At 37.4% G+C, this 25,639-nt stretch overlaps 1 protein-coding gene across 5 annotated transcripts in view; it reads left to right on the top strand.

The window, feature by feature from the left end:
- The window catches only part of ANKRD12 (ankyrin repeat domain 12), a 59,361-nt gene extending 34,476 nt beyond the window's left edge, over positions 1-24,885 (top strand). For 2 of the 5 annotated variants that reach the window (XM_015618953.3, XM_015618954.2), the window contains 8 exons: positions 140-340; positions 3,554-3,696; positions 4,853-5,000; positions 7,440-12,127; positions 18,299-18,397; positions 20,548-20,691; positions 23,172-23,267; positions 23,610-24,885. In XM_015618953.3, coding sequence (XP_015474439.1) covers positions 140-340; positions 3,554-3,696; positions 4,853-5,000; positions 7,440-12,127; positions 18,299-18,397; positions 20,548-20,691; positions 23,172-23,267; positions 23,610-23,795 — 5,705 coding nt within the window. In that variant the 3' untranslated portion in view covers positions 23,796-24,885. Of the gene's footprint in view, positions 1-139; positions 341-3,553; positions 3,697-4,852; positions 5,001-5,583; positions 5,701-7,439; positions 12,128-14,887; positions 14,946-18,298; positions 18,398-20,547; positions 20,692-23,171; positions 23,268-23,609 lie in introns of those variants that run through there. The other 3 variants (XR_004496057.1, XM_033512214.1, XM_033512215.1) reach the window with 3 other exon arrangements.
- The last annotated feature ends 754 nt before the right edge of the window (positions 24,886-25,639 follow it).

The raw sequence follows: 25,639 nt of genomic DNA, 5'->3' as shown, positions 1-25,639 counted from the left end.
ACATGCATGAAGGGTAAAATGCCTCTTATTTAAATATAATTATTAACTGGTCATTGTAATCTTTGATGGCAAGTGTTGACAATCTTTTTACTTTACCTCACTTTAGTTAACAGTGACAATTTAAAAACTTGTTTTGTAGATTCCACCTTAAATCATTCCTTACAAACAACACCAACACAAAAGAAAACTCCAACCTCTTCTTCAAGACAAAAAGACAAAGTTAACAAGAGAAATGAACGAGGGGAAACTCCTCTACATATGGCAGCCATTCGAGGGGATGTTAAACAGGTCAAGGAGCTAATCAGATTAGGTGCAAATGTAAATGTAAAAGACTTTGCAGGTAAGTTAATATGAGTACTCTTAACTGTATGAATTAAAATTAACACTGAAGTTGTTAACAGAGGTTTCCTTTTGGTTCATGTTGTATGCAAATGAAAAAATATAAGTTTATAGAAATTCCCAGAATTGTTTTTCAGTTCCAGTGGTAGTACTGGGATGCTACAGCACATAGTGTATTACTAGAACAGTGTTTTAATACCTGGAGGTTTCAGTTGTGCCCCGGGCCTTTGCGCAGTAGGTATTTGCAGAAATCTGTGCACACTTGCTGAACTTGGTAGGATTATGCTGGGCAGAGTGTAATGGTGAGACCGTGAGCTATGTGAGGAGATACAAAGTTTAGTGATGGTGATGCTGTGATGTGCACTGTCTCCACTGGGACAGCTGATATGCACCAAGGCAGATGAGAGTGGTATGGTTGCAGTTGTCATCTAGTCCTGCTGGATTAATGACAGCTTTGATATGTCAGTATTTGCTGTGATTTAAACAGTGATTGATGAGCTTTGTTATGTTGTAACATATACAGTATTTTTAGGTTTATGGGTTTTGGTTTGTGGGTCTGAATTACATTCTCAGTGTTAGTTGTTGAGAAGAGTTGAGGTAGCAGGCCACTGTGGGAGAAGCTAAAAACTATATAGCACGATTAGTTGTCGGCTCAAACTTGATATCAAGAGAAGATATTAATGAGATGAACTGAAATCTTAACTTTGGGTAAGAAATAGATTGGTAATTTCTTGGTTTGAAGAGGGTAGTTGAATTTGTATTTGAGCATGAAGCTGCCCAGGACTGGCATGTAGAGGAAGAGAAAAAGACAAGCAGAAGTAGAACACTGTGAGATCTTCAAAGAAGTTGAGAGGGGAGATGAGAAACTTGTTGACAAGAGCAATTTTAGAAAAGGTGTGGGAGGTTCAGGGGAAGACGGGCCCATAGAAATCACTGGCAGAATAATAGAAACACTTGAAGAAGACATGTAGTGGGTTGACCTTGGCAGGCTGCCAGACACCCACCTAGCTGCTCTCTCACTTCCCTTCCTCAACAAGGTGTGGGGAGAAAATAAGATTAAAAAAAAGCCCTTGTGGGTCATGTTAAAGACCATTTAATAGGAATAGCAAAAGCTGCATGTGCAAGCAAAGGAAGAAGAGGATTTATTTACTACTTCCCATCATCTGGCAAATGTTCAGTCCCTTCCCAGGAAGCAGGGTCTCAGCAGGTGAAACAGATGCTTGAAAAGACAAATGCCATTATGTACAAACTATCTTCCTTCCTTCTCCTTTCAATGAGCTTTTATTTCATGACATCCTGTGGTATGGAATATACATTTGGGTCAGCTGTCCTGGCTATGTCCCTCCCAAACTCTTGTGCAGGAGGAGGGAGAGAAAACCATGACACTTTACAATCACTGTTCAGCAGTAGCCAAAACAGCAGCATGCTGTCAGTACTGGTGTAGCCCCAAATGCATTGTACATTACTGTATGGGTTGCTTTGAAGGAACTTAACTTCACAGCTTCGTCCCAGTCTGACCTAGGGCAGACACTTAATTTTGAAGGCAGATGAAAGGAAAAGGACAATGGCTGAGAGCTGGTTCTGAGAATCAGTTGGAAACAAATTGTTGGAGACTTCATTCAAAATTCTGGAGGAGGTATTTGGGATCAAGTGAGATTTTTTTTTTATTGGTAAACTGAAGTGAGAAGCAGAGATGGCTGAACTTCAAAATAGTGTGCAGAGGGGGAGATCAAGAAGAGGGGGAAGATTGAAGCAGTGAGTCATGAGTGGAGAAAAGTAGGAATTTAGGATGCAGTGTAGTTTAGAGAATTAGAGGTCTTTTAGCTAAGGATTTGGCAGAACTAAAGGAGCAGAAAATGAATTAGTAATGGAGGAAGTAACCCTGCTTATGGGATATCTGCCAGAATGATACTGCCATGTGAGAACAAGAGTAAAGGAAACAGATTTTGACAGCAAGCCAGCACTAGAGTTGGCAGGCTGGACATTGTGCAAGGATGGAAAAGCAAAGCAATACAACATGGAGAAAAATAATTTATGGAGATAATTAATACAGAGAAAAAAAGACGGGGATCAGAAGGCTGAGAGCAGAAGAGTGTTATCATGTTGGATGAGTGTGAAAAGGGCAAATGGCAAGAAAATCGAAAGAAGGGGGTAGTAGCCAGACAGTGCTGGAAGTGAGTAACCCAAGTGATGATTGAAGAAGAAATTTAGTGTATGAAGAACAGAAAGAAAGTGTTTTGCTTTAGAATAACTTAGAAGATCTTTTCTTTTTTCCCTTTTCCTTTTCTTTTCTTTTTTTTTTTTTTTATAGCTTTTTTTAAAATTTAAATGAGTGGCAGCTTGGAAGTTGAGTGAAAGATGAAGGTGAGAAATCCCATTACTGAAGGATTAGATAAGTTAGAGGTTTCTTGAACGTCCACTTCATAGATGTACAAGACTGCTACTGATTAGACACAGAGTTCACATGATTGAACTCTTCTGCTGGTTATGCTGGAAACAGAAGTTGAATGCCTCCCCAGAATTGGGCTTTGAGAAGGCATCAACAGCAGTTTGTCAGATATGAAGTGGAAGTCATCAAGCTGGGGACAGGAAATTGAGATAAGGAATATAGCATGTGTGGGTTGTCATCTTCAATTGACATTCTGCTACAGAAAATAAGAAGTGAACTTGCAGAAATCAAAATTTCAAAAAACTACTAGTGTTCTGGGAAATATCAGAATAAGTTCTCTGTCATTATTTGTTAATAGCTTATTATCTAGCCTCTAGTATTGTTAGTGATTACTAGTACATGTTCAGTAACTCTAAAGAAGCAATGGCTATGGTAATTTGCCGTGCTTACTGTTTCCAATAGTTTGGTTTTCAAATGGTTTCTATATATTATAATATTATTTATATATACACCTAACAAGTTCAGATGTTTACTAGTCAAAGATTTTCTGACATGTTTAGCCTGGGGATTTTGTGCCAGATTTCGTCTTTTGCTATTTGATTTGTGATTCCAGTGTTCAGTTTAATCACAGAAAAACTTGGAATTTGATGTGAGTTTTAAAGTTCATAAAGCAGTGTTGTTCATCAGATGGATGGCGTTCTGTTCTGCCAAGTACTGTGTATGAGAGTGTGTTTCGAAATGTTTGGAGGCAATAGAGATCTATAGCACAGGAATAAAAAAACAGATCTTTGATCTTCGTCTTAAACCTACCATTCTTCACTCTAGGTTGGACACCACTGCATGAAGCTTGTAATGTTGGGTACTATGATGTTGCTAAAGTTCTGATAGCTGCAGGAGCAGATGTGAACACGCAGGGCTTGGATGATGATACCCCACTTCATGATTCTGCTAGTAGTGGACATAGAAACGTGAGTGTTCTGGGAGAGTGGGAGGGGGATAAATATGTGGTTTGAAGTGCTGAAGCTTCAGAGCAAATCCTAACTGTCCTCATTGCAGTCATATGGTCTTGTAGTTCTGCTTCGGCTGTTTTGGGAGCATCTTAAAGTTGCTTTGATTGTCTTTGTTTCATCTGACCTCTATTGCCAGATATTTTCTAGCAGTACCTGTTTTCTTAAATATTTAAAAGTTTCACCTTTACTTTCTTAGTAAATAAGTACTTAAGTGAATTTTTTTGAGAAACTTTTACTGTATAGAATTCTCCAAAGAAAAATGTCTCCTAACAGTATACTGTGGATTTGTGTATGTTATACATACATGTTTATAGATATTTAAAGGTATTTAGCCTATATTTTTTTAAAATGCTATTTATGGCACTGAAATAGAGAATTGTTGTATATATATTCTCATTATTTTTTATTTTACCAATCAGCACGTAGTGGAGAAGATAAATGGAGCTCTGTACTTTACATCATTGTCTGCTGAATTTCCACATTCTTTACACATAGAGGGGGAAAAAGTAATTAATACTGGGCACTGTGCTGAAAATGCAGTAGCCTTGGTATCACTGTAACGTCAACAAATTATTGCCCTTGATGATGGACAAGTTGATGATTTTGATTTATTACATGCAGTTGTGGGGGGGAGTGGTTTGTTCTTCCAGTAAGGTACTTTGATCTCTCTCAGGGCTTTTTGGAACTGCTGGGGAAACCAATAGGTACTGCAACTTGTAAAATTTTATCTGTTCCTTATTTAAGTGTAATAAAATTTGGAGCAAGTGGAGTATAGAGCCTGGTAGGTGGAGAACCAGATAAGTTGTGTGAAGAAATGCTAGAACAGCAAGAACAAAAGACCCCTGTTTATTTTTTTTATAATGATGCTGTGTCTGTGTAACAGAGAGCTGCTCTCTCTGGTCTTCCCATTCACTTCCTTTATGGAGCAGACTATGTATGTACTACCTGGACTTTGTGTTTTAGTTGCTGAAGTTTTGCCTTCCAGTCTCAGTATCATAGATAGGACTTAGGATTGCTTATCATGTTACTCACGGCTTGTGTGCAACAGGGATTTTTATGCTGGTCAAGTAATATGTTGTGGATAACCTAAAAGATAATTTATTTAATGCTACAGATTGTGAAGCTGTTGCTTCGACACGGTGGAAATCCATTTCAAGCCAATAAGCATGGGGAAAGACCTGTTGATGTTGCTGAAACTGAAGAATTGGAAATGCTGTTGAAAAGAGAGGTGCCCATCTCTGATGATGAGGACAGTTGCTCAGGTAAAAGTAACTATTTAATTGCATACTTAAATGCATCATTTCACCTAAGGTTAAGTGGCCTTAATCTTTTGCATAGTGTTAGCTATTAAGACTTGCTGGAGGTAACAATTAAGATTGCTAAAGTAGTCTTCCACTTTTATTTTTAGAGGTAGTTAAGTTTTTCAATTGAATTGCCTGAAATGTGTTTTCTGATTTATTTTTTCTTTTACTTTTCTCTCTGTCTTTAATAAGCCATTCTCGCTTTGCAAATCAGCTCTATGTCATAATGGCGGTTTTATGAAAGAAAGATACAGAGGAAAGCACCATGTTTATTATGATACAGTGTGTTTTCTGAGATGGTTTGTTTCATGGTGAAAAATATCCCCCAAGTCACTTCCTTCCCACCTTTAGTAGATGAATTAGGAGTCAGTGTTTCATGTGGGTGTAACTTAGTTACTCGGTGTAGAAAAGTTCCTGCCGGTGGGGAACTACTGGTTTCTGTGAGCAACCAGGTAAGTAACTTGCTGAAGTGGAGGCAGTAATTCTTGGTCCCTCCTGTGTTTCTGCAGATTGAGGAGTATGTAACACCTCTTGGAGCACAGAAAGAATTGTTGCCTCCTCAGAAGCAAAAGATTCTTGACCATGAGTAACTTACTTGAGTGCCAGACAGGAACTTTTCATTTGGCTTTCACAGAATATTCAACAATTCAGAATCTTTTAGGTAAAAGAAATGAGGTGGATTGAAAACTGGCTGAATGTCTGGGCCAGAAGGGTGGTGATTAGTGGCACAAAGTTTATTTGGAGGCCAGTAAGTGCCTGTGTACCTTGGCTCAATAGTGCACCCACCCCTGTGTTACACTTTCATTAATGGTTGGGGTGGAGTGTACCATCAGGAAGTTTCCTAATGACACTGAACTGGGGGTTCTGAGGAGGAGTAAGTGGTGCATCAGAGAGTTGTGCTGCCATCCAGAGGAACTTCGCTGTGTTGGGGAAATGGGCTCATGGGAATCTCATGTAGTTCAACAAGGGGAAGTACAAAGTCCTGCAACTAGTGAGGAACCATCCAAGCAGCAGTGCAGACTGGGATCTGACCAGCTGGGAAAGCAGCTTTATAGAAAAGACCCTGGGTCATGGTGAACAAAACCAGCTTGACAGTGAGCCAGCAGTGTGCCCTTGCTGCAAAGAAGGCCAGTGGTGTCCCAGGCTGCTTTAGGAGGAGCCTAATTTTCCTACATTTGCCTCCAGGTCAAAGGAGGTGATCCTTTGCCTCTGCTCAGCACTGGTGAGGCCACAGCTGGAGTGCTGGGTCCAGTTCTGGGCTCCCCAGTCCAGAAGAGACATTGACATAATGGACAGAGGGAAGGACCTCTGGATCCCTGGAGGGAAGGACCAGAAAGATGATGAGGAGCCTGGTAAAGCAAAGGCTATGGGGAGTCTTATTGATGTGTAAAAATACCTGAGGGGAAGTTGCAAAGAGGATAGAGCTGGGCTCTTGTCAGCTGTGCACAGTGACAGGACCAGAGGCAATGGGCGTACAGTGAAACACGGAAGTGCCTTTTGAGCAGAAAACTTTTTTTTCACTGTGAGGATGACCAAGTAGTGTCACAGGTTATCCAAGGAGGCTTTGGAGTCTCTGTCCTTGGAGATAATTCAAAAGCTTTCTGAGCATGGTTCTGGGCAGCTGGCTCTGGGTGTCCCTGCTTGAGCAGGGCGGGTTGAACAAGATGGTTTCCAGAGGTCCCTTCCAACCTCAACCATTCTGTGATCTGTGAAAAGCACATGAAGAAGACCATCATGTCACATGATTGTAAAAGTTGGTTTCTCTTTCCCAGACAAGTAAATAAAACTCAACCCCTAGGAATGTTTTCTATTCAAAGTTTCATTATACTTCAAGGGAAGAAAGTCATATTGCCCTATGTTCTGATGTAGTGTTAACTTTCTTGGCATTAGAATAACCTGAAATACTGTGCATGGTCCTTCTGTTCTAAGGGACAGTTGTGGCATCACTTCACAGAATCAACTTCAGCTTAGTGAAAGCATTAATCTTAAGACAAATATTTTTACATATGTGTAATAGAAACTTGTTACTGTTTAGCAATTGATTCCTCAACAGTCTGTCTGTGCAGGGTATTGTCCTTTTGAAAGAGTCGGGTCATACAGGAATTACGTACAATGGGTGAGGTTTTCAAAATTGGAAGTGCATTACTTTTATTAGATATAAATGTTAATTAGTATTTTTACATGCCTTGGTGAGAGCTGTAAAGGGAGGGGAGAACTTTGATTTCATGACCTTCTGTTTTCTCTTAAAACAGAGAAAGACCTTCTTTTGTTGTGTGTTTAAGAAAGGTTTTTATTCTTTCTCCATTTGTAAAGAGGTGACTGCTGAACTGAACTCTTTTATCCTGAAGTGTGACAAGTGCCCCAAGAGTATTCAATTAATTTTTGCTTTCCTTACTCTAGATTCTGAAGAAGTTCCATCTGTAAATCCTTCCAGTGTAGATGGGAATGGTGATTCAGAAGCAGAAAAGGACTCTGTAGCCAACAACAGCAAACAGACAGTCCCTAGTAAGGCACCACTTCCATCTGCTCTAGATGAGTATGAGTTCAAAGATGATGATGAAGATGAAATGAAAAAAATGATCGATGACAAACATATTCTTAGAAAAGACCCAAGGAAAGAAGATGAGACTGAAGCTGAAAAGACTAACTTGTTCGTGAAACAAGAAAAAGTTGTATTTTCAAAATCATTCAAAAATAAAAAGCAGAAACCCTCCAGAGTTCTGTATTCAAGTTCTGAAAGTTCAGATGAAGAAATACTTCAGGACAAGAAGATGGTCTCTCCTTGCTCTGTTTCAGAGACATCAAATTCTGATGTCAGAGTGAAGAAAGAATATATGGTTACAAACGAACACAAGCAAAAGGGCAAAGTTAAAAGGAAAGTAAAAAATCAGAGCAAAAATAAAGAGAATCAAGAAGTAAAGCAAGAAAAAGAAAATGCTAGAGTAACAAATATAGCTACTTCTGGATTAGATTCTTTAGATAAAGCTAGAGAGGAAGAAACCTTTAAGAAGTCTTTCACCTCAAAAGAAGATTCTTCTTTACAACTGTTTCATATCACTGCTGGAAAATCTCCAAAGCATCCCTGTGGGTTAAGTGAAAAGCAGTCAACACCATTAAAGCAAGAAAACACCAAAACTTGCTTATCACCAGGAGGTTCTGAAATAACATTGCAGTCCGAATTAGTTCGGTATGATCACAGCACTGATTCTGATTATCTGGTAGAGAGTTCTAGTGGCAAATCTTGCAAGCACAAAGAAAAAAGCAAGCATCATCAAAAGGATTTTCACTTGGAATTTGGTGAAAAATCTAGCCCTAAAATTAAAGAGGAAGATAACAGCTCAACATTTGAGAATTCAGAGTATACTTTGAGAAAAATTGACAAGGAAGGTAAAACGCTTAAAAAGCATAAATTAAAACACAAAGAAAGAGAAAAGGAAAAGCACAAAAAGGAACAGGATGGGGAGAGGGAGAAACACAAACATAAAGATAATGTTAAAGAGGTACAAAGAAATATTGAGTTTGACAGAGAATTTTGGAAAGAGAACTTTTTCAAAAGTGATGAAAATGATGATGCATTGATAAATACAGAACATGAATGTCTTTCTTCAGACAGAAAATCAAAGGTAGAGAAAACTGTGACAAAAGAAGATAAGTTAGTTAAGGAGAGACAGTTCCAGAAAGAGAGAAGTATTAAAGATGAGAGAGAAAAAGAGAAGAACAAAAAAGAAAATGAGAAGTTTCTAAAGGATGAAAAAATAAAAGATGCAAAAGAAGAAAAAGAAGTTGCACTTGCAGATAAAGAAATTGAATTGTTCTGTTTTGGTGTTAAAGATGAGGCAGCCAGCCTGCATATAATAGAAAGAGAAACAGATATTGAAAAGCAGGAAAAGAATTTTAAGGAAAATAAAGAAAAGACAGAAAAGCGATTCTCAATCAAAGAAAAAGATGTTGAAAAGATAGAAAGGAAACATGGAGAAAAAGAGAAAAAGGTAAAGCATGAATACAAAATGGAGAAAGAAAAAGCAGAAGTAAATGAAAATACAGAGAAAGTAAAGGAAAAGTCCGGTTTTCAGCAAGCAGAAAGGTGCCATAAGGAAAATGATAAAGTAAAAAGCATGGGTGCTCTTAAAAAAGTTGATGACAAGGAAAGAAATAAAGAAAAAACTGATAAGAAGCATGATAAAGAAAAGGCTGATAAAGACAGACATTGGGCTGAAAGCAAAGAAAAACACTGTACTGAAAGAAAAGTTAAACAGTCTGAAAAAGAATCTGAATATACTAAATCAGAAAAAAATAGAACTAAAGAAAAGGAATTTGAAAAAAAAGACAAGTCCAAAGACAAGGAGACTTCATCATTAGCAAGCTCAAAACACATGCAAGAGGAAAGGAGGTGCACTATTACTGAAAGTAATAAAACAGTTCATGACAAATTGTCATCTTTGAAAGAAAAACCAAAAGATGATTTGTTGAAAACTCCAGATGGTAGAGAGAAAGATAAAAAGGATAAAGATATAGACAGATACAAAGAGAGAGACAAGCATAAACTGCATCAAAATAGTTTGCTTAAACTAAAACTTGAACATGAGAAACTTAAGCCTAAACCAGCTCCTGCACCAAAGGATGCTCGGCCTAAAGAAAAAAGATTAGTCAATGATGATTTAATGCAAACTAGTTTTGAAAGAATGCTTAGCCTTAAAGATCTGGAAATAGAGCAGTGGCATAGAAAGCATAAAGAAAAAATAAAACAGAAAGAGAAGGAACGTTTGAGAAACCGCACTTGTTCAGAGCATAGCAAAATGAAGGAAAAACCCAAGCACTCATTAGCTGAAGTCAAAGGCAAAGAATTGATTCGTTCAAAAAGTTCAGAGTTGCCGGATGTTTGTATGAAGGAAAAACAGCAGAAAGATGCTACCAGTAATAGATCACAGTCAGTAGATACAAGAAGTGTCAATGTTGGAAAGCCTTCATTGGCTTTAGATAATTTAAATAGATCCCCCAAATCAGAAAGTGAAAAGATGGGGCTGAGCTCCAGGTCACTGTCCATGGTTTCTGTTGCAAGCTCTGAAGATTCTTGCCATACCACAGTAACTACTCCAAGGCCTGTAATAGAATATGATTCAGACTTTATGCCAGAAGGTTCTGATTCCCAAATGTCTTTTTCACAGTCACCTTTTTTTGCAAGTGCCAAATCACCAGCCCTTGTGGAAAAAGAGGCCGATGGTCTTGCTGAGTTGCCAGATCGCGTTAAGCCATCTTTCACAAACAGGCTTCCCCAAATGTATGTTAGGTCAGCATCTGCTGAAGATGTTAAGCTGGTTTTAAATGAGAGTAGAGCTGTTACAGAGGCTCGAAGATGCAGCATGCCTGCTGCAGTTTCTGAACACAGCAAACAGCCTCGAGCATCAGAAGAAAACAACCAGAACACTATGCCATCAGTTCAGACTTACAGTAGCACTTCTCCTAAACCAGAACTACCGTGCAGCACACTTGAAAGAGATTTTCAAAGCAGTGTGACTGTTCTGCAGTCAAACTTCACATCATCGCCAAATAGAGCTGTTAGCAGCAAGCAAGCAACAACAGGGACAGGTACCATTAAAGATACCGCACAGATGAGCCCTTCAGAAGACTCTAACATGCCTTTAGAGCCATGTTATCAAAGTGGTGTGACTCAACAAACCAAATTGTGGGATGTGCCTTTTGACAGACTTAATTCATTAAACAATGACTCTAACAGCTTGGGTTGTGGTGCATTAGAGCAAGATGCTAAAAGCATTATAGCAGTGCATAATTCTGAGAGCAGGACATTAAAAGATCAACAAGTATCTGAATTTTTGCCTCAGCACCCTGAAATTAAGGGAAGTTCCAGTACTCAAGAATCTGCATCATTTTTGCCTTCACAGTCGCCTTGTTCTTTACCTATCCAGCCAGTTCCAGTTGTGTCAAAACACGTTTCTTTACCAGGCATTATCAGTCAAGATTCATCATTTGTACAGCAGCAAAATCTAGTTCAGACTACAACTTCTGCTTTGGATACAGATGCTACTAGTACCAGAGAGATGGAAAATGCTTTCTTTCCTTCAGCCATTAAGAAGACTGATGCACCCATGGCTGTATATTCTGAGAGCTCTGCAAAAGATGTTTCACAGAGCTATGAAAGGATGAATGATTTACCAATGGTACCATTAGAGAAAGATGCTCCTGAAAGTGATAGCAATTCACAGTTAAATGTGAATTTTTCCTCATTCAATAAAGTTGTGTGTGAGAATGCCCTGAGAGAAGTGGATGGTAACACAGCAGATACTTCAGATATTAGAAATGAAAAAGACCAACAAGAAAAGTTGATCTCTGTGCATGTTGTTGATAGTGAAGCCAGTGCTGATCTCTGTGAACTAAGTTCAGGAATGTCAAAGGGAATTACAAATGAATTGGTTAATAAAAGCCCCTGCACTGCAGACAGAGAAAATGTGTTGGGAGATGATCCACCACAGTACTCCTCTCTATCCAATTTGGAAAATAGTTCACAGCAGATTACACAGGAAGAGGTGCATAAATACAGCCAAATTGTTAAAGCAGAAGAAGTTGCTGAGGATCAGAAGATGGAACAGCAAGAAGTACCGCAAAGAATCACAAGGAACAGAGCAAATTTACTTGCTAACCAGGGCAGGCAGAATCCTCTTGGCTGTACACAAACATCAGAAAAAGAGTCTGAATCATCAGCATCTATGAAAGCAAGAATTAGATTAACTGAAGATGATGATGCTCAGGTACATCATCCACGTAAAAGGAAGGTGTCACGCGTGCCTCAACCTGTGCAAGCGAACCCTTCTTTGCTGCAGGCCAAGGAGAAGACCCAGCAGTCACTGGCAGCTATTGTTGATTCTCTGAAACTTGAAGAGATTCAGCCATACAGTTCTGAGAGAGCAAACCCCTATTTTGAATACTTGCACATAAGGAAGAAAATAGAAGAGAAGCGCAAATTGCTATGCAGTGTTATTCCTCAGGCACCTCAATATTATGATGAATATGTGACCTTCAACGGCTCCTACCTGCTGGATGGCAATCCCCTGAGCAAGATATGCATCCCAACTGTAAGTAACATGGTCTTTCAATATGCAGTGGAATGAAAGGCATGTTTTGGTTTTATTTTTGTAACTTCCATATTCTTCCTAACTTGCTTCTGAATATTCTGCTGAAAGCAGTAAGCTGACATATGTCAAATTAATATTGATTAATAGTATCATATTTAAAGGCCACATTCAGTGGAAATACAAATGGTTGTTCCACAGTCACTATAAGACATACCATGTGTGGCACCTGTCAGGGGCACACAGACAAATACTGTATTTCAGAGTAGGTAAAGCCCACTCTTTCAGAAGTGAAGTCAATTATTGAGAGCTTCTTTAAATTTCTGACATCAATAATTTCATTAAAACTAATTAGACAAAGCTGTTTCATTTGGAGGGGGGTGGATGTGCAGTGCTTCAACATACTAGGTCCATCACTGAGTGATTTAAGTAGGAGAGTGCCTGCCAGCTATCTCAAAAGCAGCAGATGTAATCTGCTATGTCCTGGCTTTTAAAATCTATCAGTATAAAGTGTTCATAATTTTATTAAATAGTGTCAAGGTTTTTTCCTTCTTACTGAAGAACAGTTGTTTATGTCTAAGCTCTCCATTTCTGAATGGACAAGTTACTATGTCAGCTCATCTCAGATAACTCACCCTTACCTGAAAGTAAAAAAGCTTTAGCTTTTTCCAGTAGAGTTGAGGATTTTTTGATGAAGCAATGAATGGAAGTTTAATGTGTACATTTACATATGTTTGCTTCATTACACAGCTAGTCTTAATTCCTTGTACAAGCTGTTTGTTCTCTGGGGGTTTTTCTTGTAGCATTTTTTTTGGAATTAGTAGGCCAGTTATAGTCTGAGGAAAGTTGGGTAAGATGACTTACAGACAAGGTCTGTAAGTGCCCAAGGCTGTATGGTAAGCTTCACCACAATGTACCAGGCAGTCAGCCTTCCCAAGTCTAAAAATCTTTCTCAGTAGCTGTGGCAGCTTCTGTAATATCTTTATCACTGGAAGCATAGATTTAATTTTTTTTTTAAAGCTGCTGCTAGTCAAGTACATACTGTTTCCAAGCTACAGCTTACTGCTTTGGAATCACACTTCAGTGCTTAATTTGGGATAAGTGGAAAGTAGAAAAGCATGGCATATATTTTTCCCTGGCCCATCTCCTACCTGAGCAATAGAATTCATTCAGTTCCCTATCAGAAATGGCACTGTGTGTAGACACCATAAGGAGAAGGGTTTTTTTGACTTGATATTTAAGCACTGCCTTATAATTCCTTCCTGTCTCTGTTGCTGTGTATAATAAGGACTCTGCAGTTAATGAAAATAAATGTAGGTATTTGAGAGCAAAGTCTCAAGTACCAGTTTCAGAAAATACCAGAGATAGATGTGTGTTTCCTGTTCTCAATGGCTTTTAATTAATTGTAGAAAAGAAAAACCTCTTTAAAAAAATTCAATAAAAATGTAAATATGTAATTGAAGGATTGAAATTACTGAATTTTGTCTAATTTAGATTTCTAGTTTGCTTCCTTACTCATACATGTTCTGTTGGTAATGATGTTTCAAACAGTTAATTGTTTTGTATACAATTTGATGGTCCTGGTAATATCCTACAGATGTAGAGAGAACAGGTGGAACTTTTTATTTCAAGCTCCTAGAAGCAGAAAAGGACGAAGATAAATTTTGAGAAGCCAAAATAAATTACGAGGAAATTAGTGGTTATTTTCATTAGAATTAAAATGTAAGAAAAAGCATGGTTTTTTTTCTAAATAAGAAGATACCCTAAGCAATTCAGTTTTGCTTAGACAATCTAAGGAATTCAGTTTTGTTTGTCTGAAAAATCTCCAATGTGACTAAGTGCTTTACCTAATTGCTGTCACTTGTGTAAATGTACAATTTTGATAAATCTCTTCATGTTTCCTTTCAGAAAAAATAGATTCCTTAAAAAATTAGTAATAGTTAAGATTTAACTTATTGGCAGAAATTGCTTGTGTACACAGTTTAATAATTTTATTTTGTCACCACTGAAAATCACAATTATAATAATTCCTGTTACGAATACCATAAAAAGAAGTGTTGCTGAACCAAGGATCATTTCATACTCAGAAATGAGTGTTTGTTTATTATACACATTGTCCAACAAAGTGAGAATAAAGGCTAGGCTTAGTCTCTCTGAAATAGTGAAATATTAATAACATGTTGTTACACTTATAATGCAAAATTTAATTAGGAACTGTAAAAATTACCTTTTTGTCGAGTTTGTTTTACAGTTTTTTCCTTAGATTCTTTCATGAGTCTCTGTTAACCAAATTTTTTCCTCATCAATTTATTTATTAATTATTTATTTATAGAAAGAAAGTAGATACTCTTTCTTTAATTATTCCTGTGTTACAGATATCCTTTGTGCGGGTCTATGTGGAGACCATATATTAGCTCTGACACTCTGAGACTCAGAATGGTTGGTGTAACATACTGTTCTCTGCATTGGAATTTTAATCATGCACTGTAGTTTATCTGATAAACTTCAAACATGCTGTAGGTGGGAACCAGGAGATGGTGTGCTAAAACCTTGTTTCCACAGCCTTGTTTATATATTGTAATTTACAGCCTGGATCACCTAAGGCTGTGAGAGTGTTCATGTATGAATTATGGCTTCTCTTTCACCAGTACAAATACCAAACATAAGGTAGGAGATATCAGGTCAATTCAAAATAGAAGGAAACAAGTCTGAATCTTCTAACAGATTAAATTTCAATTGTACTTGGGCTCTGTTGCCTTTCAGATTGTTCCATGTTCTTCAGGATTCTGTCATCTTTATCTGAATTGTCTCCTGAGAGGAGGTACCAGGATGATTCAATGCCAGAATGGCTATCTAGCAGTTGCATTTCTGGTAAAAGGGATTCTGACTGGTCTCCCTGGCACTGCTGTAGAAACTCAAGTGGTAAAATCTAATTTTAGGGGTATTGCCAGAAACTTGTTTTCAAAATGCTTGAAATAGACCATTAGAGCAGGCCAGTTGTTTGGGTGCCATGGAAGTGTGTAGGTTTGTAGCAGGCACAAATGAGGATTGAAGGTTTATAGAGTGAAGAATTGATGCTCTTGTTGTAGTTGTTTTGAAGGATGCAAGGCCTGCAGGAAATTTTCCAATGAATTTTGGTGTATTGGAGATGGGAAGGGCATGTCTTGAACATGAACTCTCGCCAATCAAACCTGCTCTGGTGGCTGGCTCCAAGTGAGGTGGAGCAGAGGCACAAGGCCAAGTTCTGTCTGGCTTTTCTGGGTCATTTCTCAGACTGGGAACGGAGAATTCTCTGGTGCAGGCAGGGCCCCTTTGTTTCCCCCTCTTCTGTATGGAGTGTGGGCCCTTGAGAAAATAGTTTGGTAGTTTGGTTATGCAAAAAACAGAAGGCACCTTTTTTCTGTGGTGTTCAGTTTCATGCTCTGTTCTTGCAAGTCCAACCTATGTGTTTGTATTTTCTCTACACAATTTCTTGTGTTCTGTTTAGTAACAGTTCCTTTGACTAGAGGGTCCAAGAGGCTCCTCCAACTTTTCTTCCTCAAAACCCTTAATGCAGACTTTCTGGTCTCAAAGAAAGCAATTTCCTTTGTCTGAATCCAGTGCTGGTTCACAAGCTGGAATTTCCAGCAGGTGGTGTGCAACTGCCCAAATCCTGTGTTCAGTCTCTAAAGGATCTGAGGCTCACTCTTCCCAAGTTTCCAAGAAGAGAGGAAAAAACTTCCATTTTTTCCATATGGATCCATTTATGGATCATTCCATGAATGACTGCAACCAAACTTAATATTTAGCTGTACATTTTGGCAGATAGTGCAGGGCTGGGCAGGAGTGAAGAGTTTATGGATATATCTAGTGGCACTAGGGATCTCTGGGGTCATGGAGACCTCTTAGTGTCACACAAGTGTGAATGTAATCTGAGGGCTGAATATAATCTGCTGAAACAGAGTTCTGCATGTTTAAATAAAAGTCCACGCAGCTCTGCTGTCTAGATGATCAGCTCCTTGTCAGGTTATTTCTATGGTGTTGATTCTTATTTCTGTTGTGCTGTTAAGCCATCTGTAAATTTAAGGGAATAACATTTTAAAATACTTGAAATGCAGTGACAGGACAAGGGTGAACAGCTTTAAACTGAGAGAGGACAGGTTTAGATGAGGTATTAGGAAGAAATTCTTCACTGTGAAACATTGGAGCAGGTTGCTGAGAGAAACTGTGGCTGTCCCATCCCTGGAAGTGTTCAGTGTCAGATTTGATGGGGCCTTGGGGGTAACCTGGTCTAGTGGGTGGCATCCCTGCTCATGGCAGAGGGCATGGAACTAATGACCTACCAGATTCCTACTAATTCCTACCCAGACCATTCTGTGATTCTGTGAAATTGATCAGTTGATATGGATGCTTGCCAGCTCTGAAATTTTTATTTCTGGAGAATTTAGGTGCCTAAACCCAAAGCTTATTTATAGTCAGATTCTCTGTCTTGGTTCTTAGCTGTGTGCTTTTCTGTAAGCAAAAGAACGGAGATTTTGTGAGATGTTTTGGGTTTATTAAAACTAAAGCTTGATATTACTTACAAGCATTCTGTCTTATTTTATTGAAAGCACTATTGTACCGTACCATGAATGCAAAGTTTTCAGGAAAAACTAGACTATAAGGGGGTATGTTTGGTTTTAATACTGATGTTTTACACAAAATGGCATATGTGATAAGCATTACTGGTTTGACAGCCAAACTGTTTTCACTAAAAAAAATGAAGTGTATCCTATTCTGCAGTTTGAAATGTAAAGGAGTTGAATGTCACTTTATACCTTATAATAATTTAAGGAATGAATTGCAATCAGTTATTCATATTATGTTCCATAATTCCAGAGACTGGAATGAATGACTTCCAATTGGAGAAAAAATTGTCCTGAAATAATTTTCTGATATAATAATAATTCAAGCTCTTCTGGTACATAAATCACTTTGTTACTGGAATGTATAGGTGCAAGATTATTAGTATCAATCTAGTTTAATCTACAGTGTTTGTATTTCCATAAAGGATTTATTACTTCTTGACAGTTGAAGGATCTATTTTATTGAAAGAGTTATTTATCTTCTATGTGTGTTAGATACAAGGTGGAGTATAGTAACTGCAGGTATGTATTTGAGCTGTGGTTTTTTGAGTATCAGTGGTAGTAGGCAGTGTTTCATTTAGTTTGAATGGGTCTTTACAAATCAGTATCAGTGCTCTTAGATCTGTCAGTTGTTAAAGCCTACGCTGAACTGTGAGATAGAACTGGCATAAAGAGAAGTAAACTTTAGGTGGAGCCTTAAAACTCCCAAGATGTTTTTAGTTACATCTCAAAAACCATCTGATTTCTGCAGTTGCCAGGAGGGCTCCAGGTGCCTTGTCAGTGTTTTTCATACAGCTCAGACCAGATAGTAATTCTGGTTGTTTACTATAATTGACTGAAGATGCAAAATGTTTACAGTATAGCAAATCAATAACAGCATTGATATGTCACTCAAGTCTATTTGATTTTTTTTAATTATTTCCTTTTTAAGGAGTAAGTTTTTTTAAAAACTTCCTTGAATAACTGACGGGAAGAAACAGTTTTTCAAGCTACTGTTTGGGTCTCTAGTCTGCTTTTTGTGCTTGCCTGTGTTCTGAGTGATTGCAACTGATGATATTGGGAATATGGTTGGTTATGTTTTGTGCGGTAAAAAATGCTGTTGCCATTGTATAAATATATCAAGTGGTTTGGGGTTTCTTAGCGATACTTTTTTTTTACTTTGCTCTTGCATTTTGCTAGGCAGTTTTTACCTTCTGAGAATGAACATCTGTGCTGTAAAGAGTCTTTAAAGCTGAAAGCAAGTTGTATTCTTACTATATTCTACAGTACAGCCTTTTAAAAAGAACAGTTATGGAATGCTGATAATGACTGGTCAAAAGCACTAAACAGCTTGAAATGCCTTTTTTACTTGGGTTTATTAATTTTATAGTATGGAATCCTTAAAATCTTTTACTGCAAACACATTGAATTCACATAATTAATGGAAGTTAAAAGCTGCTCTTTTTCTTAAAAAAACACATTGCTTATTGTTTCTTGGGTTTGTTTTTTTTTTTTTTAATAGATCACGTAAGCACTGCCTAAACATGTTAAATACATATTCACTGTATTATTTATAAAACTTTTTCCACAGATTACACCACCTCCATCACTGTCAGACCCGCTTAAAGAACTATTTAAACAACAGGAGGTTGTAAGGATGAAACTACGTTTACAGCACAGTATTGAAAGGGTAAGACTAATTTATTTTTTTATGTCCTGGATTTAAGCTTTAAGATTTTTTGCCTTTTCAATGAGCAGACTACATTTTTGTCAATTTAACAAGGTTTAAAAGTAATCCTCTTTCTATCCAAATGTATTAATTGGAGAAACTTCTATATGTTTAAATTCTAAATAACTTCTAAGTGGGGAAAAATGGTTTGAACAGCTGTTAGCAGAACCCTCAAGTTGGTGACATAGCAGCTTTTTCCTGTTAATTGCTTTGAGCTGTGTCCCAGATTTATCCTAAAGGCAGTGGGAAGGAAGATTCACACTGTAGTTTTGAAAGCTAATGATGGTTGTAGAATTAAGAACCAAATTGAGTTAAAAGAATGGAAGACATAGTAAATTCTGTATTGAGAGGAGACACATATGGCTCTAAGACTAAAATATGTTTGGTAACATTCTGCTCAGAAACTGCCTAAAATTATATTAGAGCTACATCTGTAGGCATCACTGATTTTGAACACAGAAATAGATAAAATATTCCTGGTTTAGGAGTATTCTTTATTTTTAGGTTGCCCTTTTTCCTTGGTAACCTAGCTTTAGGTGCTAATATCATAAGCCAGATAGCTTGTGGGCGCAAGCAGGACCCCTTTCTGACACAGATGTATCATAAGGATTTACACATAATTATATGAGCTGCCACATGAAACCCAGTGTGCTGCTTTTTCAATTGACAATTTCAACGTGACTTAAAAAACCCAGCTTAGGGAGGGGTTTTACTTGAATTTAGTAATTCAGTGAGAAATGTAAAATAAGAAGCACACAGTTTGTAAATGTAGTTAAGTTCTGACTGAAATCAGTTGCGACTAAGAACACTCTGGCCAGCAGGGTGAGGGAGGCGATTCTGTCCCTCTGCTCTGTGAGATACGCCCCCTCAGAGTGCTGCATCCAGCTCTGGGGTCCCCAGCAGAAGGAGGACATGGACCTGTTGGAGTGAGTCCAGAGGAGGGCCATGAAACTGAGGAGGGGGCTAGAGCACCTCTCCTATGGAGAGCAGACTGAGAAAGCTGGGGCTGCTCAGCCTGGAGAGGAGAAGGCTCTGGGGATACTTCATCAGGCCATTTCAGTATTGAAAGGGGCTTATATAAAAGAAGGAAAGTGACTTTTAACACAGGCAAATAGTGATAAGACAAGGGGAGGTACCGTTGTAAACCAGAAGAGGAGAGATTTAGATTACATATTAAGAAGGAAATTCCTTACTGTGAGGGTGGTGAGGTACTGGAACAGCTTGCCCTGGGAAGCTGTGGATGCCCCATCCCTGGCAGTGTTCAAGGCCAGGCTGTGTGGAGCACTAAACAAATTGGTCTAGTGGAAGGTGTTCTTGCCCATGGCTGGACAGTTGTAACTATATAATCTTTAAGGTCCCTTCCAACCCAGACTCTATGGTTCTAAGCAAAGGAGGGGTGCTTCTTTTCCTGTCTTCTGAAAAACAGGAAATATATTATAATATTATAATCCACCTTCTTTTATTTTGATAAAAATTAGAGCCATTTGATTGCAGAGCAGTAAACACATACAAACTGTGTCTTAAAAAAATTTGCATATTCATAGTTATTTTGCTCACATGGGCTGTTCTTCAAATGAAATCCACTTCATACAACTGTAAGTCAAGCTTTGTCAAGTGAGTTGTATTTTTCTTGTCTCAGTTTAGGAAAGAGTATTTATGGAGCTGTGAATTTAGGGAGTTATTGCATGTTGTTTAAAAAAAATTATCCTTCAAATATTTCTGCTTCAATTTGCTTGGCCACTGTGCCTAGAGTAAAAGGCTTCATACAGTTACATTCACAAGTCTGTATCCCAACCCTATGCTCCTCCTATCTTTCATCTTTCACCACCCTCATTAACCAGAACTTGCCTCAGTAAGTGGAAATACTCAGCCTTCAGTGGAGGCTGGGGCTAAGGACAAGGTGTTCTCAGCTCTGACATCCACAGGACACTCTGCATCATTAAACTGAAATTTCAGATTTGATTAGAAGAGCAATCTCTCCTACCTTCAGCAGCCCATTTCTCACACTCTTCAAAAGTGTAAGCCCTAAAAAGAAATGTTTAAAATTAGTGGACATTATTATGAATGCTTAACTTACTAAATATGTATTTATATGTTGATACCTTAATTAGGAAAAGCTTATTGTCTCTAATGAGCAAGAGGTTCTACGTGTTCACTACCGAGCAGCCAGGACCTTGGCTAATCAAACTCTGCCCTTCAGTGCCTGCACTGTGCTGCTGGATGCTGAGGTGTACAATGTGCCTCTGGATGCTCAGGTAAAGATTTGTCCTTCACATCTTCAGACAAAAGGTCTGGCTAGCCTGGCTCAAGCATTTGGAGAGAATTCTGTTCCCATAGCAGAATTGTCATTGATTTGCCTGGAATTAAGATTATGCCCACTAAATAGGGCCTCAAATGGGTGTGCAGTAATAGGAGGATATAGGTGTATGTATGTGGTTTTTCTGTTTGTACCATGTCTGGTTTTCTTTCACCTTCAGGAATTATGAGATGGATAAAATAAGAAAATTCCTCTGCTGATTTTGTTACAAAAAAAACATATTTCAGTCATAAACAGAACATGTTTTTGAAGCTTACAAATACAGCTTAAACAAGAGTAAAGAATTATCAGCATAGAAGACCACACCTATCAGTAATCCAGATAATTGGAATGCAGTAGTGTGTGAAGTCATGAAATTGATTTATAAAATTTGGAAATGTTTTGTGGACGTATCCACATTATACTTTCCTCCTCTGTACAAGGCAGTCACTAGACTTGTACCATAAAAAACAGATGACCAACAGTGAAATGTTAAATGCTACCAGATGAAATAACCTTTTTCAAAATTACTTTAAGCTCCATATGACTTTCTTGTGCCATGTTATTTACATGTTCAATATGGGTATTTAGTCCTGATTAAAACATAAAATAAGCAATGTGCTTTGTAATCTGTGTATGTTGTATGGACTGTCACTCAAAAGTTGGCTGCAGCTGTATCTCTAAGATGAAATAATCTCGTGGTGTTGGTATTTTGTGGACATTTTTTCCAACAAGCACAGAACCATTGTTCAACACCTGTTACAGTGACTGTGAGAGAAGCACGTAATGCAAGGAGGAAATGTTGATGTTTTGGGTGTAATAAAAGTGTTGATTCATTGGATGTTGGGCATTTTAAAATGAAACACATATATTTCTAAGATATGGGAGATTTTACATTAGTTCTGGAGCTCTTTATAGAATTATTACAGCTTCCAGTGTTTCTTCAGTCAATTACTGCATTTTTCCCCAGTCTTTGAAGAACTAGAGCTATGCCCAACTAGGTGATTCAGCAGGAGATAGCAGTTTATGGAGATTGTATTGTTGTCCCGCTTACACAGATAAATTTTTAAAGCATTGCTTCCTTAGTACTTCTAACTGACAGGACAAAAATTTTTCTTTTCCAAAATTCCAAATATCCTTTGCTTTATTTCTGCTCCAATTCATAGGCCTCGAGCTTTTCAGAGATGAGGAGTACATGAGTTGTGCACATAACTGCAATTTTGTAGTTAACATTTTACAATTTGTTTTAAGTAAGCTGATTCTGTATCTGAATTTTGTGAAACAAAAGGAATCCTATTTTTGGAAGAGATACTGAGGTGTTGTGTGTCCCCCCACGTATTGCCATTTTTTTGACCATCTGTATAATAGCAAGAGCAGTAATAAAATGCCTGTCCTTTCCCCTCACTGCTTCAATGGTTTTGCATTTCAGTCTATGGTAATTTTTCTTAGGAAATTACATTACATATAATTTTCAGAAAATTATTAAATAATTTTTTTATGTAATTGAAATAAATTTTTATACTACCAACTTTGGATGGTTTGATTTAAATCTGTTTAACGGGAAGAATGTAGATGAATAAGAAAACATTGTGTTGCAATGCATTCTGCCATATTTCTGTTACCCCATTAGCAAGTACTAATTTTGTGCTGTAGAAGGGTCAATCTTGGTGCATTTGATTTGGCTTCTTTTTGTTCCTTCTGCTACAGTGTACAAATTCCTGCAGTGTCTTCTCCCTGAAAGAGGAACAGCAGCTTCTTGTATTTAGTGGTTATTATTGAAATGTTAGATTGGCACAGTCTGGCTTTAGGACTATGTATAGAGTATATCTGGTTTCTCAGAGTGGGCAGATGTGACATTCCAAATCCTTATCCAGTGGTTGGAATTTAAAAAAAAAAACAAAAAACAAACTATTTCATTAAGCAGGACGTAGGACAGGTCTCACTTTTTTTAATCTCTTTTTGGGGATTGTGATGGAAAAAATATTTTTTTAATTGCATTCAATACTTGTGTAGTCAGTTAAACCAGGCTGCTCAAGTTTTCCTTATTAATAAAGGAAATGTTTTGCTTTTCCCTGGAGGCTATTGATTTGATTTGTTACTGAATTTTAAAGAGAAAAAAGAGAGACAGTAATTTTGTGGAAGGATCTGACTTTATTAGTTAAGACTTTAAGGTATAAATCTTTAAGCTTCCCACTCTAAATTTCAAAACCAGTAAATAGCTTGAGGGAATCTGAAAATAGCTGTTTTTAGTGGGCAGCTGGCTCACAGTGGAAGTGTTGGATCAACATTTATACTTTTATATACCTTTGTACTTTCAATCTGGTTTTCCATGGAAAGCACTGTTTGTGGGATTGTTTATGTTCCACTGAGTAGGTATTGTGTTTTAAAGTATGTTTAAGGCTGAATCATCAATTTTGAGTAAATTTTTGTTTTTTTCAGACTGATGACAGCAAAGCATCGGTGAGGGATCGATTTAATGCGAGACAGTTCATGTCATGGCTGCAGGACGTTGATGATAAGTTTGACAAATTAAAGGTACACTCCTTGGTCTTTCCACTTTGAAAACAAAGCAAACCAAAATTAATGTCATTATGAAGATGAGATGAATATATAGTAGATTTGTGTGCAGTATCATGGGCTTTTGTGGGGGCAACACAAAGGAAGGTCTATCAGTATAGGAAAAAACTGACTTTAGTTGCCATGTAGTGTAATGGAATATTCTGCAAATTTCTAAATATATATACTGGGGGAATTATTTATTATTATTTAGTATTATTTACTATCACCAGAGAGGCTATTAGAGATAATTCCTGTGTTTGAACTTGTTGCAATATTTTTTCAAATATTTCAATAACTTCTTTCTCGATTTTAAACCAGACGTGCCTTTTGATGAGGCAGCAGCACGAAGCAGCAGCGCTGAACGCGGTGCAGAGACTGGAGTGGCAGCTTAAACTGCAAGAGCTTGATCCTGCTACATACAAATCCATCAGCATTTATGAAATTCAAGAGTTTTATGTTCCTCTTGTTGATGTTAATGATGACTTTGAATTGACACCCATATGACAACCAGCACCATCTGGCTCTCCCCTCCCCATGGACAGCTAGAGACTGAGGTGCAGTGATGCACAAAGGTATTTTACTTTTGAGACAGAGCACTTAATTCTGTGGAACACCACCTTTCTCAGTAATTCAGGTGTTCCTACAGAGACGTGTGGCACAGACACTTGCTCAAACACAGAAGATGGATGCTAATTTTAAGTTCAGATTTCCAGTAACTGCTGTTATCTGTATATTAAAATTGCCTGTAGCTTTAGAGTTTATTGCTGAAAAAGATGACAAAACCTGGTGAGTTTACAGCGCTGGAAGCTGTTAATAACTAAAACATCCACCAAAAAGCAAACGATACTTAAAATCTGCTATAAAGCTTTGTATTATGAAACTTCAGTAACAGTTGAACTCCCACAGAAGAATGATGAGAGAGCCTGTGGAAGAAAGTGTAAGACTTGGAGGAAAATTATCAATCATCTTATGTTTTGTAAATTACTGTACAGATTTCTTTTTGGAAAAAGATGTAATATTGTCTTCATTTTTAAATAATTTATTTTATACATATTGTGCAAATGTAAATAGTCTTGTAATTAATGTTCAAACCTGTATAAAACAGATATTTTAACTGTAAAACTGTTTTTGTCTAATGTTTTATTGGACCAAAGTTGTTGTTTTTATTAAGTGTAGTGTGTTCCTGGTTGGCAGTTCCTTTTTGTATGGCATGCGTTTGATTTAGCTGCTTGTTTCATCACCATAACTGTAAAAGGATTGAACTGTATTGCATGCTCCACAGGACTCTGAACTCCTTCCCCTCAATAACTGATACCTTAACCGTTGTAATACTTACAAAATCATATTTCATATTAGTCTGCTGTTGTAATGCCATACCTACGACTTCCTATTCTGAAAATATTTTTGTGTAAAACAAAAAACCCAACCCTTTTGCTCTTATATGGTGGTCTCGTAATAGAGCCTATTTTTTCCAACAAAATGCCTTTGAATTAAAATTCTTAAATTGTATATTGTCTATTTTAATATTAACCTCTAGAAGGGATATGTAAATAGTTGTAAATATAATCCTTAATAAATTTTATTGGTCATGTTATTAGTTGGAATTTCTTAATATTGGAACACTTGATACATCAAACCTTAGCATTCCTGGAATATATAAGCAGACTCAACAGAAAAGTTTTAAAAAAATTTGTCCATATTGTGAAATTTAATGCTTTTTTATTCTTAGTACTGTTATTGAGCAGACAGTTAATTATTTATTAGTATGAGGTTACAGATATTCATGAAAAAGATTTGTTACCCTCCAGGCCGTAAATAATTCAAGAATGCTTGGGATCTGATGTCTGTGAAATTATTTCTGAAGGAAATGATGCTTGGGCAGGAGAGCTGGTTACTCAGAATAAGAGATTTAAAATCCTTGGTTTGAACTGATCTTTAATGACCAGGTGAGCTACCACAGAGAACTTATTCCTTGTTCTTGTGTGAATGTCCAGGAGCGTTTCCTGGGGCAGAGGGCAAACAGGACTGTGGACAGCTGGATCCTTCCATCTGCACATCACTGCTAGTTTAGAATAAATAGTAACTCAAGCACACTAAAGCAAATTAATATGTAGTTTCTGCCCTCTCTTTTTTTTTTCCTTTTTTTTTTCACTTTTAGTTTGTTAGGTACCTGTGGAAGGAGAAGGGGCTTCTTCTTTTACTACAGGAATATCTTCCTGACCTCATTCAGAATTGAAACTATTGAGGAAAAAGCAAATTTCTTCTTAAATACTCTTCTGAACATTGCTGTAAAATCTTAAAAGGGTGCAGAAATCTGTATTATCTGCTTGAAAAGATGAGGAAAAATG

The sequence above is a fragment of the Parus major genome, chromosome 2 (genome assembly GCF_001522545.3).
Source record: "Parus major isolate Abel chromosome 2, Parus_major1.1, whole genome shotgun sequence".
Lineage (NCBI taxonomy): Eukaryota > Metazoa > Chordata > Aves > Passeriformes > Paridae > Parus > Parus major.
This window is presented reverse-complemented; position numbering and strand designations above follow the sequence as displayed.